Source organism: Corapipo altera, unplaced genomic scaffold (genome assembly GCF_003945725.1).
Source record: "Corapipo altera isolate COAL_440 unplaced genomic scaffold, ASM394572v1 301, whole genome shotgun sequence".
Lineage (NCBI taxonomy): Eukaryota > Metazoa > Chordata > Aves > Passeriformes > Pipridae > Corapipo > Corapipo altera.
Window position 1 is genome coordinate 4,620,594 of NW_020884926.1, and position 14,351 is coordinate 4,634,944.

Here is a 14,351-nt window from a genome sequence, read left to right on the forward strand (position 1 = left end):
TTGGAAGATTATTTAGGGAATGGTTCTCCACCCTGGGCCTCAAGCTTGTAAATTACTGAGTCTCAGCTTATAAAACATTAAGTATGACTTTGTGCACCTGCGATGCCCAAAGCAGAAAAACCACATTATTACTTCAGGAACAAACTAGTTTGTTTCTCGTACAGTTTGTACCACATTCCAGCACATCAGGTCTTTGTGTGGAGCCCCTGGGCTTGGAGTGAGGGGGGATGTGCTGTGATGTCTGGATCTAGTTAACGTGCCTGGAAGAGTCCAAGACCTGCCAGCTGTTGGTGAACTGGCACCAAAAAGATTAAGAACAAAGAAGAACCACAGGTGCTAAGAACCTTAGCACAAAGGATCTGTCACAGGTGTCAGAAGGCTTCTTCTTAGATCTCCAGAGGGGCCAGATCTGATAAGTGTACTTAGACCACACCTAAGTCATTGGCACAGCACGGTTTAGCCAATTAATTGCTGTCACTACTAGAGGGGAGCTGCAATCACGTTTTGTGTAACAGTATTTCCCAACGCTCTTGTCTGAGCGATAGGAAAGCTGAACCCTCTGTGCACCTCAGTCCTGAGTGGTTTGACTGCACCACTGCCATTGCCCAAGAGCAAAGAGCCTTTCACCAGCATCCCTTATCAAGCTGGGCATCAAATGCCGGCCGAGGAGGATAAACCAAAAAGAACCTGATTTTGTAATTAGCATGTGAATAAGCTTCTGGCAGTGGAGGGAGGGTCAGGGGGGACATTGGGAAGTGAAAGTCCACAGAGGATTGTTGGATAAAATGAAGAATCAGTTTGGGCAGAGGGAATCTGCTGCTTCTCAGAAATCACCAGATATGAAGTTTCATCCTGTTTATTCTAAACAATTAAGAAACAATTTCTAAAGTCAGGAATCAAACCTGAGGTCTTTCATATGCAGGCCATGGATTATGCACTCTAAAGCTCTGGGGTTCTCTGTGTTGAGTTCCATTTTAATACACAGTTCAAGGGCAGCTCATCCCTTGTATTATTTTTTTATTATTATTTAAGGAAAGAAAAAATCACAGTCATTTTACCCACACTGCTACTTTTCAGAATGAGAATCTGCTGCCTTCGCAGTCTGAGCAGACTGCTAAAAAACCACACTGTTCCCAAAGGTGACATCACAGGAGCTGAAAACCTTTGCTTTACAGATCTTTTTGTTTCAGGTTAAATCTTATCACTAATTATTTTTGCATGGAAAAATATGTTAGTTCCAGAGGAAGGCACGGATCCTAAAGCTCTCCACAGAAAGAGTGGGCTCCTGATGTCTAGTCAGTGCCAGTAGCCCTGAAACCATGAAGTCCAAGTGTAGTTTCCATCAGCTGGAATCATATTTCTACCTGGAATGACACCTGTATGTAATATATCCCAGGGGAGACAGAGACTGCAGCACTGCGAGGTTCAGCCAAGAGGCTGCTAAAAAAACCAAACACAAACCAACTAAACACAACAGTTGGTGCAGGAGAAGAGCCTTCAAGGATGAGGCAAGACACAGCCCTCCCAGCAGGCTGCAGGTGCTGCTGGCTCCACTGGACTCAGAGATGCAATGGCACAGCAGAGTCCAAAATCTGTCATCACGGGTGATGAAACGTGTTTGCAACACTGAACCCTGATTTCAATGAAAGTCTGAGGAGGTAAGGCATGGAGGCACAATAAAGCAGCAAACTGAGCAGCTCTGAAGGTGCTTACCAAGGAGGGCTGTTGCATGGGGACTCACAGGTAACACAGATCTGCCCCTAATCAGGGAACAGGGAGAGACAAAACAAGTTTTTGTCTTCTAAACTTACACTGATCCATCCAGTGGTGGTTCTGCTGTGATGGGCACGGCCTCAAAACACAGCCCTGTGTAGCTGTGAATATGAAAAACTGCTTGTGCAAGTCTCTCCCATGACTAATTGCTACTGTCTGTTTAATTGTGTGGTTGGGTTGCCACATGTTTTCATCTTCCTATTGGCATTTTTAAGAGCTGGATTATGAGCTGTGAAGGGAACTGCTAATCCCATGCCTTTACCTTCAGGAATCCAAAAGCCTGAAAAAGGGGAGGGAGCCCACAGCTGGTTCCTCCCTGGGCTCCTACCAGCACAGAGATGGAACTCCTCCTGGCCATTTTTCTCTCTGCTTTGACTGTTTTTGTGGCAATAGCATTCTATTATGGACATGACAAGGCAGAAGTTCCTCATGAATTCAGTGAGCGAAGAAAGCTTTATGTTCTTCATTACTTGCTGAACTTTGCGTTTGGTATGGTGAGTAAAACTTGATTAAAGCTGGAGTTTTTAATTTAATTTCTATTCGAGGGATAATGATTAGGGTAAATGCTCAAATATAATCAGCTGGATTAATTTGGTGATGTGAGCAGATGGTGCTATCCAGCACCAAAAGAAATGTGGAAAATGAAATTCTGTGCAATTTCCAGTTTTTTTCTGACAGCCTGTGTTTTAGCTTGTTGTTCCTGTTGCCTCAAGACGGTGCTGGAAGGCTTGGAAGGGAAGTGCACGGGGTATGTGGAATTTCTGCTCTGTATCGCCCCGTGCTGACTTACAGAGGGAGCAATCAGATGATGTCTGTGACCTCCTCTACAGCCCTGTCACTCTGCTCCCGGGCCGCCTGAGAGAGCTGCCACATTCGCAGTCTTTTGCCTTTCAAAGAGCCTAAACGACTTTCTTTTTTGAGGCAGTACACATAATATATAAACTGACTTTCACTGTCGTTGTTTTTGGCATGTTTTGGATCCTCCCTTGCTTTACATCCTTGCTTCTCTTCAAAGCTAGAACAGGACTTGCACTTGTCTTTCTGTTTTTCATCAATCATCCTGTCCTGAATTAATTGTTGCCTCTGTCATCTTAAAAACACTTCTCCTGTGATACCTAAACCAAGCTTCTTTTCTTTCACTTGTCTCTTTGGCTTGTGCATTACATTTCACTTCAGTTCTATGTTCTAATGCTATTAATTCTTTCCTTTTTCTGCTCTGTTGCTCATTAAGTTTTGTTTGCAGTCAGGCAGAGAGCTCCCGAGGAGGTGACTCACATCAGCTCTGGAGCCCTGCCCTACCCAGGCCCCAACACTGCTACGACAGCAAAGCACTAAAATAGGATAGTAATTGAAGTCAAATTTAATTTTCTTACCACTGATATACAACGTGTGAACTTCCAGATTTTCTAAAAGCTGTGCGTTTATCCATCGAAGTTTTGTCTTTGTGTGATTCATTTGTTAAACTGCAGAATTTAGAAATTTGCTGCTGGTTGATGTAGTTTTTAACTTCTGAACTTACAATTTTGTATCCTGTCTGCTGGCCAGGCACGAGCAACTCAAAGGAGCAGAAAGACAAGGATATTAATGTATAGATAGTTAAACCAGAATTTAAATGCAAGTTCAAGTCGTGTAGCAACTCTTGCTTTTGCTGTTGGGCAAATTCCTTATGCCAAAGTAGCCAAATCGTTTCAAGGGCTGACAATCCATGATGTCAAAACTTCATGGAAAATTAAAGTTTACTAGTACATCCAGTCCCCAGCTGGGACGAAAGCCAACACTAAACACAGAGGAGAGAGAAGTGAGAAGGACTCCTAGGACTCCTATTTTTTCAGTATTTCCAAGACAAAGAAGATCTCTATATTCTATACCAATAGGTTTAACCTTTGCTGTTACAAAGGTATTAGTGTGAGGAAAGAAAATACCGGAGGGAGATGGAAGATTAAAGAAATCAAATTATTTTCCCACAGACATAAACCAGGAGTTCTGCAGAAGGATTCAGTTTGAGGCTAAAACTTTGCCATAGGACGATCCTTCCTGCATGTGGGATCAGCTCCTCAGATGGCCTAAAATAGGATGCCTACACCAAATTTAACAGGACCACATTATTGAGCTGCCTGAGGTCTGTGAAATGGGAGGTGAAAGCCACGAGGGTGGGTTTTTAGGATCCACACAGACCTTTGCAAGTGAAATCCTCTTTGACATACACGAATAACGGCAACACGACTAATTCCAGTGCTTGTTGGAGATCTCTGCTGTGGAAATCACACAAAACTGACTCCAGTGGAGTGGGAACACTGTGATTCCACCTCATCTTCTCCCGTTGAGCAGGAATAGAGCAGAGCAGCCTACAACTGAACCAGCTTAAAGCCATGGGATGCGATGAAGTCGACAAGCTCAGAGTGCCATAAGAACCTTAGCCCGAGTGTTTAATTAAGAATCAGTGAGCTGTGAGAAGATCAAGCCAGGGTTCACAGCTATTCTTGGTCAGGAGGACAGCTGTGGTAAATGCTATGGAATTTTTTTTTTTTTTCTGCAAGTTTAAAAGTAGTGTGAGCTTGGGAAACAAAATATTGGCCAGGTTTCTTCATCCAAAGATAAAATGCTGTAACTACTCTCTCCTTATTTTGCTCTGAATCACCTGACAAAGTGAAGTATGTGACACCTTCTTCTATCTACTGTTAATGGCTGCTTTTTTTTCCTACTGAATTGACCATGCAGCTTTAATTTTTTAATGATCAATCTCCAGTTTAGGTGGAAATTTGCACTAATTTTTGGTTTCTTTTATTAACAGGCAACATTTTTGGACAAAGTAGGTATCGTCTCAGAGGTTCATTTCCTCAGGGCTACAATGGAGAATATACCACCACTGAAAGATAAACACCTTCTTATCAGGGACTTAAGGTTTGAAAGGGTTAAAGTAAGAATTTACCAGTCAAAAACATCAAACACTAGCCAAAGAAGAGGAGTCCTTTATTTCCATGGAGGAGTTGGATGGTTGGGAAGCATCCGTAAGTAACCCAAATATAATATGAGCTCTGACTGCACACGAGTCACGGGGTGGGGGAGGCTGGAAGGGACCACAGTGGTCCCACCTTTCTGCTCCAGCAGCGTCATCCCGGAGCACACTGCACAGGATTGTGTCCTGACAGGTCTGGAATATCTCCAGGGAGGGAGACTCCACACCCACCCATCATGGAGTTTCTGATCTGATCTGGTATTTCATAAATTACCAGAAGAGATAGTAGGTTAAGCACTATAAGTAACAAAATTAATTTCAGAACAGCAGAATCATTTGATTTCCATGCAGTAGGCATCATGTTAAATTGCCTTTCTCTGGAATATTCTCTGATCATTTTTTTCCTTCCTCCTCATGCTTGTGAGGAGAGTTGAAAGTCTCATTAGAACTTTATTTCTTATTTTAAAGCACCCATTTTGTGTTCACACGTGTGTGCAAGCTTCTGTGTGTGTATCCTGCTGTGGGTCTTTATAGTGGCCAAACAAGAACAAGACACGTTTTGGTGTTTGAAATAGAAATGCCTAAGAGATGAGATGGTGCCTCATGCACAAGAAAAATTCTTGTGCTGGATTTAGCAGGAGTTTTTTTGTTTTTGTTTTTTTGTGTTTTTTTAAACAAATTCTCGCTTTCAAAACCACTTTAGAAGTGGCAGCAGTGGTGCTGTCCATTAACTGACTTTTCAAAGAGGGGACCAAAGCAATGCATTGGTGTAAATTCCAGGTTTCTTACTGGCAAGGAGATTCCCACAGATGCAAGGGAATAATGAGCAGTGCCCAGATTAGACCGTGCCACGACAAGAGAATCACAGTGTGGCGTGAGTCACACCACAGAGATCAGGGTTTCAGAACATCGAGTTGTTTTTAAAGCCAGTTACAGTTCCGTGGAAATGTTTTGTTTTCCAGGGGCCTACGAAAGAACGTGCCGCTATTTGGCCAGGAAGAGCAATTCAGTGGTGGTGTCTGTTGGGTGAGTGGAGTCAGACACACACTGGGAGCAATCTGTGCCTCCTCCTGGGTTTGTAAACGTTTAGCCGAGCTCCTTGTAAAGCACCTGCATTTAATGATCCCGTGTTTCACCAGCAATAATTTCTCTTGAGAAGAATTAGTCAACTAATCCCCACTTGTTTATTTGCAAATGAAATGCATTACAATAATTTTGTAATTTGTTGCCACCGCTAGGAGCTGAGGATGTTTTTGTTTTCTAGAGCCATATGCAAACCACCTTAAGCTGAAAGCCTGAAGTGTTTCTGTTATAAGCACAGTTGCCCAGGCCACCAAATACTCATTTTAGAAGCTGAGAAAAACTGAAGGGATATCCACATTTAACTTGCAATCAACCTGAGATGAACATTAAAAGTATTTTCCCAATTAATTGTAATGAATTTTTAAGAGAACCAATTTATAAAAGTTCAGGAAAAGAGTTGATGTCTTGAAAATTGATTACAATTGCACTAATTGCTATTTGCAAGCTAAAATACTAGAAGAACCAATACCTCATTGATTCTGTTTAAAGAATTCACCTTACAGAACACCCCTGTAAACCTTTCAGATTGTCATTATCAATCTTCTATGCTCATATTCTTTAACAATGTGTTGGGAAATGTTCACTTCAGTTTCTAACTGGAATTGCTGTAACTGATTCAGACACACTTGCCATGGCAGCTAATTCCAAAAGAGCTCTGCATATGCCTTTAGTCACCTAAAAGATAGATAGAGAAGTATTTTGTAAAGATAGAACAGTGTTCTGACTCTCCCAAACATGAATAGCAGCAAATAATACATCAGCAGCACTAATTGGGATCAATTCCTTTGCTGTAATTATGATCTCAGGATATTTTCCTGTCTTCAGAGAGGAGATGAATGACAAGAGGCCAAGGGGCCCATTCACTGGTTGTGACTCTGCTAAAACACTTTCACTCCTCTGAACATGAGCCAGAGTGTGCCCAGGTGGCCAAAAGGGCCAATGGATCCTGGCCTGGCTCAGGAACAGTGTGGCCAACAGGTCCAAGGAAGTGATTCTTCCCCTGGACTCAGCGCTGGTTGAAGCCACCCCTGGAGTGTTGTGTCCAGTTCTGGGCCCTCAGCTCAGGAAGGACATTGAGGGGCTGGAGCAGGTCCAGAGAAGAGCAACGAGGCTGGGGAAGGGACTGGAGCACAAGTGCTGTGAGGAGAGGCTGAGGGAGCTGGGGCTGTTCAGCCTGGAGAAGAGGAGGCTCAGGGGAGACCTCCTCACTCTCTGCAACTCCCTGACAGGAGGGGGGAGCCAGGGGGGGGTTGGTCTCTTTTCCCAGGCAGCCATGAGCAAGACAAGAGGGCTCGGTCTCCAGCTGTGCCAGGGGAGGTTTAGGTTTCTTAGGAAAGAATTTCTTTCCAGAGAGAGTTGTCAGCCATTGGAATGGGCTGCCCAGGGAAGTGGTAGATTCTCTGTCCCTGGATGTTTTTAAGATGAGACTGGATGTGGCATCAGTGCCAAGGGCTGGGAACCACAGCGGGGTTGGATCAAGGGTTGGACTTTATGATCTCAGAGGTCCCTTCCAACCCAGCTGATTCTCTTTAGGTATCGTTTGGCTCCTGAGCACCCCTTCCCAGCCCAGTTTGAGGACTGTGTCACTGCCACCGTCCACTTCCTGAGGACTGCCCAGGACCACGGCGTCGACCCTTCCCGCATCGTCGTCTGCGGGGACAGCAGTGGGGGGACACTCGCTGCTGCTGTCGCCCAAGCCCTGGTGAACAGAAGGGATGTCCCAAAGCTGAGAGCACAAATCCTGATCTATCCTTTTCTCCAGTGTGTGGACTTTAATTTGCCTTCTTATCAGCAGAACGAGAGAATCCCCATTTTGTTAAAGGAACGAACTTTGGTTCTGGGCTTGAAGTACATGAATAAAGACTTGTCTGTCCTCCCAGAACTATTTAAAGGTCGCCACGTTCCAGAAGACCTGAGGCCAAAGTATCAGAAATGGGTGAGTCCTGACTACATCCCTCAAGAGTTTAAAACAAGAGGTTACAAACCAAGTCCAACATATCCATCCTCAGAAGAAATCTATGCATATACCAAGGCTATTTTTGACCCTGTTTTTTCACCACTGTTGGCTGAAGACAGTGTTGTTGCTCAGGTCCCTGAGACTTTCCTTCTGACCTGTGAATTTGATGTGCTCAGAGATGATGGACTGCTGTACAAGAAACGATTAGAGGATCATGGGATAAAAGTGAGCTGGTGCCACCTGCAAGAGGGATTCCATGGAACAGTGTTCTCAGCAACTTTGGGTGGGGGAGCAGCATTCAAATCTGGAATTAAAGGCCTGGATAAGGTAGTAAATTTTTTAAGATTGATGTAAAATTTAATTTCTTCTTCTTTCCTTTCCTGCTTCCTATCTTATTGCTTACAAAGATTTTTTTAAAAAAATCAATTTTCCTTAACTCATCACCTTAGATTTCTGCATTGCATCTGTTCTTCTTTTTATCTGTTAAGCTGATTTCACGATGGCTTTTGCTTAATTTTCTTCCAGGAGAGGCAAAATCAGGTGGACTTACATTTCCTTCCTCTACCAACTCTTCAGTTTTCTCTTGTAGCCATTAAAGATCCAGTCCACATAGCAAGGGGTTTGCAATGCAGTTTGGTTTAATGAAGTTCTGATAATATTAAAACTCAAACCACGTTTGAGGACAACCTGGGGCAGGTAACAGGGCATGAAATCTGCAGGGTCAGTGTATAATGAGCACAGGCAATGGTTTAGGAAAGCCTGGTGAGAGCTGAATTTGAAACAAGCTTAAAGAGTTCTCTGTTCTGAATACAGGAGGAAAAATGTGAACATGGACATAAGTGAAAGGAGGGGAAGGAAAGGAAAGGAGGAGACAAAAATGGTTAGGCCTGGAATTACAGATGTTATAAGAAGTATTGGTTAAGGAAAATAACACCTACTAAAAAAACCCATGCATATATATTTTATATATAGATAAAAGATATGTGGGAATATAAAGCAATATCAGTTACAAAGAGCTTGTATTGTTTAGGCCTGCAGTGCCTGGGGCAGGAAGGACTTTTCCATAAAGGGACACTGTAAAGTGCCATCGCAGAGAAAGGACAATGAAGGAGAAAGGAAAAAGAACCAAATCAAAGTTCATGTCAATCTTAAGCTGTTTACAACAAGAGATGTATGATAAGTAAAACTATGCAAAATAAAATGGCATAACAAGGGTGTAAGGTGTTTTCTTAGAAATGTACTCAACATTGTCAATAAATGTCAGTAAATGTTTTAATGACGCTGTGCTGAGGTGAATTTATAACTGTAGAAGAGTGTAATTATTTCAGTTTCTATTATAGTCTTATATCCTGAATTATAATAATTTATCATGTCACTAGACTCTATTGTCCTGAATTCTTCAGTGAGTTATACTTGGAGGCACGATGCAAAAAGGCATGAAGCGGGGTGAGGATGCAATTTTACTTACAGTCAAAACTTCTGACTCTCTTTGCTTAAATTAACACCTGGAACACTCCCCACACTAAAATCACCGTCCCTCTCGTCAGGGAAATTTCCAGTTCTGTCATTTACAAATAATATTCTCTGTACTTGATATTATTGTATATATTTCCTGCCCCCCACTGGCTTATTTAAGCTATGACCAAAAGCAAAGTGCTGCAGACAGTTATGTGAGGAAGGTGTTCTGACACAAGACACCCCACAGCCCAGGGAAGGACATTCTGCAGTGCTCTGCATGGCTGGGATTTATATTCAGCATAAGAGCAAATAAAGCCTGCCAGAACAATATGAGTGACATTTAGTCACACTCACATAGCACAGCCAGGGAAAGAGAGGAAATTTTACAGGGATCTTCCATGTGGCCTCTCTGAGTGAATACAGTGTGAATAAGGAAAAGACCCAGAAAATCTTTCCAATCTTTCCTGATTTCTAGGCACACATCTTCACTGACACTGCTGAATGCTGCCTGGTTTTCATATGGGCAACCCATGCCACTAATGCTGAGGTGACACCAGTGGCACTTTGTCCATGAAGGGATAGACCAGTACATTCCTGACACTGAAATACAGATCCAGTCAGGCTAAGACAAAGGCTGACAACTGGCAAACCTCTCATGGGTATTACAACCCAAAGATGACATGCTGAAGATAGTACAGATTTTTATTTATTTTTTAACCCAAAGAACTGCTGGGTTATCGAGGAGTCTTTACCTTGGAAGAGCTTAGGAAAATATGACCTTGAGAAATAAGTTTTCTTAGATGGGGCAGTTACTTCTCATCTTGACAGAAACAACCAGTTCCTTCCACAAGGGAAGGTGAGGTGCCCGAGGGGATGATTCCCTCTGGAGTTTGCACCCTGAGTGAAGAGACAACCCATGGCTTGCTGCTCTCCAGGCAGGAATGGGTGTGGACAAGGCTCGTCCATCCAGAGGTATTAACCCCAAATAACGTGGACATGAGCCACATTTCTTATCTGGTCTCTAGACTTCGGCCCAAAGGCACTTATATCCCAAATAAGAGAACCCAGGAACAGATCAACAATCAACACACTGTCAAGACCTGAAAACAAGTGAAATGCTGGAAAGCTCAGTGAAACTGGGAAGTCTTGACACCCTTGGAGCAGCTCTGTGTTACAGGAAGACGTTGAAGGAAACAGGGAAAGGGACAGGGAATGGCCCTGCACTGTTCCATCAGCAGGTGTCAGCACACACCTGGGTTTGCAGTTACCTGGCAAAGCTCCTTTGCCCTGGGCACACCGGGTGAGGGCCTGAAAGGCATCACTGAAGGGCAACCTGTGCTTTAGATTTAAATATTTTACTGAACCTCTCGTTGTGTCCTCATAGCCTGAAGCTGTCTGTTTAATAACAGAGCACATTTTAAGCCATAACAAGTTTAGATTAGCTTTTCCAAACCAATCAAGTTTAGAGTGGTTTATTAAGAAGTCTACAACTGCAATTATGCTCTGCTTTGCTGTCTTCACATCACCTCTTTGCATCACTCTAGTTAAAAGTCACATACCACAGAAAGTATTTTTCAAACGAGGAGGCAATTAGCAAACATTCCAAATTTATTGGCTATATTATTTATAAATGATATTATTTTCTTAAAAGCATTTAACACTATTTTCTGCCTATGATGCACATTGACTGTACTGCTCCTGAAATAAATAAGCATAATCTTGTAAACTATGGCTGCTTTTACTGCTGTCAGTCTTCCTTCTCTGATTGCCCCTTACCCCAGTGATTCACTGTGCTGACAGTGAAGACACTGTTAACCTGAATATTTGGAGCTCTGAGACTCAGACAAACCTGGCCATGGCAAAACAAGGGCAGTTGCAGTTGTTATATTTACATTCAAATTACCTGTGACTTAATAAAAATACATTTTGGTGTGGTGACCTGCCATGGAATCCCAGGTGGATGTTCCAGGGCAGCACATTTGGAATTCATTTCCAATTTCTGTGGAGCAGAACTGATCCACTCTGAGGAACAGATCTGCACAGCTACAGAGACACAGACACCTAATAATCCTCCCAGATTTCTAAATGCTACCTACCAAAAACCTCCTGTTGAACCAGCATTTCAAAAATATATCTGCACTGAACTGTACAGCACAAGATCTGAATTTCCACTGCTGAATGCTAATACACAACATTTGTCATATTTTAATTTTTTTTTTTTATACAGTGCAGCTTTTTACTCCAGAATTTGTTAGCAGCTGTTTAGCCTATGAGTCATTTGGAAGACTTTCACTTCAAAGAATAACTCCAGAGGAAGAGAGGAAAGGCTAAAATAAAGATTTGTGGCAGACTAAGTGAAAGATGGCTTTCAGTCCTGAGTAAGAGCAAAACACACAGGGAGTAACTGCTAATTTGGGTGGGGAGATGGAGATAAGAAAAAGGGAGGACACCGAAAGGGAGGTGGGAGGCAGAGTAAATGAAGGACATGGATGAAGCAAATACACAGAACCTTTAAACACCAGTATGGCAGAGCATATACTAAGCTGTAATTTCTTAAAGCTTCTTATTGTCACTGTGAAGGGCATATTAAATCCACCTCACAGATCAGAAGACTCAGGCTTGCACGTATGGAGAGGTCTGAGATGCTTCCAGTGATTTGTTTATATAAAACCAAGAAGAGAAATGTGAACTGAAGGGTGGCAAGTTCCTCACATGCTCTCCTTGGTAAAACCAAAGTCAGTTAAATTACTCTACAGGGTCTAATTGTCCTACTAAATTACCTGGAGAAAATAATAATAATTTTAAAAAGCCAGACAAACTATATTTACCAGAGTGTTTCACTTTGAAATGATCATAAAAAAAAAAAAAAAAAGACTGTATCAGAATCTACTATTTCTGGTTTGGGTTTTTTTTTTTAATAAATTATTTTTTCCTGTTTCCTTCCAGTCAGTCATTAAGCCTGGCTGTGCCTGATGGAATCAATACCCCAGTCATCACAGTGACTCCTTTATCATGCTTTAGTTACTCACTGTAGGATTTCCTGTGTCACACAGAGAGCTCTGCAATAGTCACCTGACTGCAGGTCACTGTGAGAGGAAAGAGCCTGCAGCCAAAAGTGGAATGTTTTGCACTGTTCTGGAGAAAAACTTGACAAGGAAACCAGTAACACATGACAGTCCCAGGACTCAGCAGCTCCACTGACCCTTCTGCCTTCCTTGGTGTTGGCTTTGGCAGCTGCTGCCTCTGCTGCTGAAAACTGAGGGGAAGTTGATGAGTTTGACACATTCTCAGCCTACAAAGCTGGGTGTGATTCCACAGCTATGAAAGCCTTTGAAAATCCCATGGGCTGAGCCTGGGGAAAACCAGCAAATATGGCATTTCTTTGGATAGGTGTTGTTATTGTACTTCGCCTTCCCATCATTACAGTGACCATTAGAAATATGCTGAAAAATTAATAAGAGAAGGAAGTTTAGAATATCTCTCTACTGCCAGAAAGAGAAGAAGCCTTTTTGTTTGCAAAGATTTAAGGTACTCATTTCATGGAGTGGATTGAAAGGCAATAAAATATTTTTTTTTTGATAATTTAACACCTCAGAAACAATTCGGGGAAAAAACCCACTGAAAACCTCAATGACTGTTTTATGACAATGTGAGAGACTGACAGTGGTCACAGATATTCCTACCCATCCATCTGCAGGTACAGGAATGGCTGACTGGAAATAGCTGAAATATCTGGAATATAAGGCACCAATGTCATGACATAATTGTCAATGGGAGCATCCCTAGAAGGAGCAAGCAGCTCTCAGATCATGGGATTTGCTTGATTGTGGACAAACATGGACATTGTAGTAACAGGGCAGGGAGACCTGAGGTGCAAACAGCAGAGAGGTAGAACATGTTCTAACTGAGCATGCTCTCAGTATCCTCTAAGAGTAACACATTAAGAGATTAAAACATTAAGATATTATTCTGAAACATTACTTCACCACCACTTCTTTAGCAAGAGAAAAGCTGTAATGCAGAGCTGAAAGATTTTTGTTCAGATTGCCACGACTGTACAACAGATTCTTACTGATGACAACTGCCAGGGCGTAACACCAAAAAGCAAACAATCAAAACCAAACTGTCCCTTTGTAAATTTAATTTTAAATTAAAAAAGGACAGTCAAGCAATGTTCCTTCCACTGTGTCAGATCCATTAAGGTTTCAAAACAGAGATGGTGTCTGTGAGGTGTTTCGGTTTTGATTAAAGGTGATTAACTACTGACTCAATGAAAAGGTGAAGAAAAGTCTTGCTGCTAACACGGTGTCAGCAAGAGCTCACAGAGCCACAGCAGACAGACACGTGCTCTTTGATATGGAGCTTTCACAATGGGAACTGATCCCTCCCAATATCAGGAGTTTAACCGGCTCTGGTTGCCTTTAACAGTTTCATTCACTGAAATACTAAGTGCCTTGAGGAATTTATTATTCTTGAGTAGAGGTTCTTTTGAAAGCACAAAAATTGCCTCCTCTGAGGATTCAAATATAAGAAATCATCAAGAAGGCTGAAATGCAGCCTTCAAAGGTGATCTCCATATGGGAATTTATTTCAGGATATTTGGGCTGATGGCACAGACATCAGCAATCAGCACTTAGTAAGATCTGTGCTGTTCTGACAGGAATATTTGGGAAAACAAATAACAGAAACCCACTGGCTGTGCTGTAATATCACAATATTTATATGATATAATTATATAAATATAATATAATAATATAATAATATAATATCACAAACTTTTTCTAGAACTAATAACCACCAGCACCCCTGGGTTGCCCCAGCTGTGCTGCAGAGCCTGTGCAGAACAGCTGAGAGGTTTAGGACAGACTGAGCCCTGGCCACGGGGACCTGAGCTTGGCTTCAGCATAACTACCCTAAATTTGTGTAAGGGAAAGGCCCCAGATCAGCCAATCTCAGCACAGAAAAGGCCCTTACTGTGAGCAGCTGATGACCTGCCTCTTTCCCAATATCCCACACATCCTTATCCCACACATTCTGATCTTCACAAGCCAGTGTTGTGCAAATCAGCTGTCGGTACTGCTTTGATTTAAATCAATACTTTGACTTAGCTAACAAAGCTAAGGA

The 14,351-nt window shown here is 42.3% G+C and overlaps 2 protein-coding genes across 2 annotated transcripts in view; one reads left to right on the forward strand and one right to left on the reverse strand.

Moving 5' to 3' along the window:
• The window catches only part of DHRS3 (dehydrogenase/reductase 3), an 84,539-nt gene that overhangs the window by 45,160 nt on the left and 25,028 nt on the right, over positions 1 to 14,351 (reverse strand). The gene's annotated exons all lie outside the window — the stretch shown is intronic.
• LOC113954140 (arylacetamide deacetylase-like 4) lies at positions 2,112 to 8,123 on the forward strand. Its single transcript, XM_027658121.1, has 4 exons — positions 2,112 to 2,267; positions 4,565 to 4,781; positions 5,692 to 5,755; positions 7,346 to 8,123. Exons 1-4 carry the CDS (start codon positions 2,112 to 2,114, stop codon positions 8,121 to 8,123), a joined length of 1,215 nt encoding a protein of 404 aa, XP_027513922.1.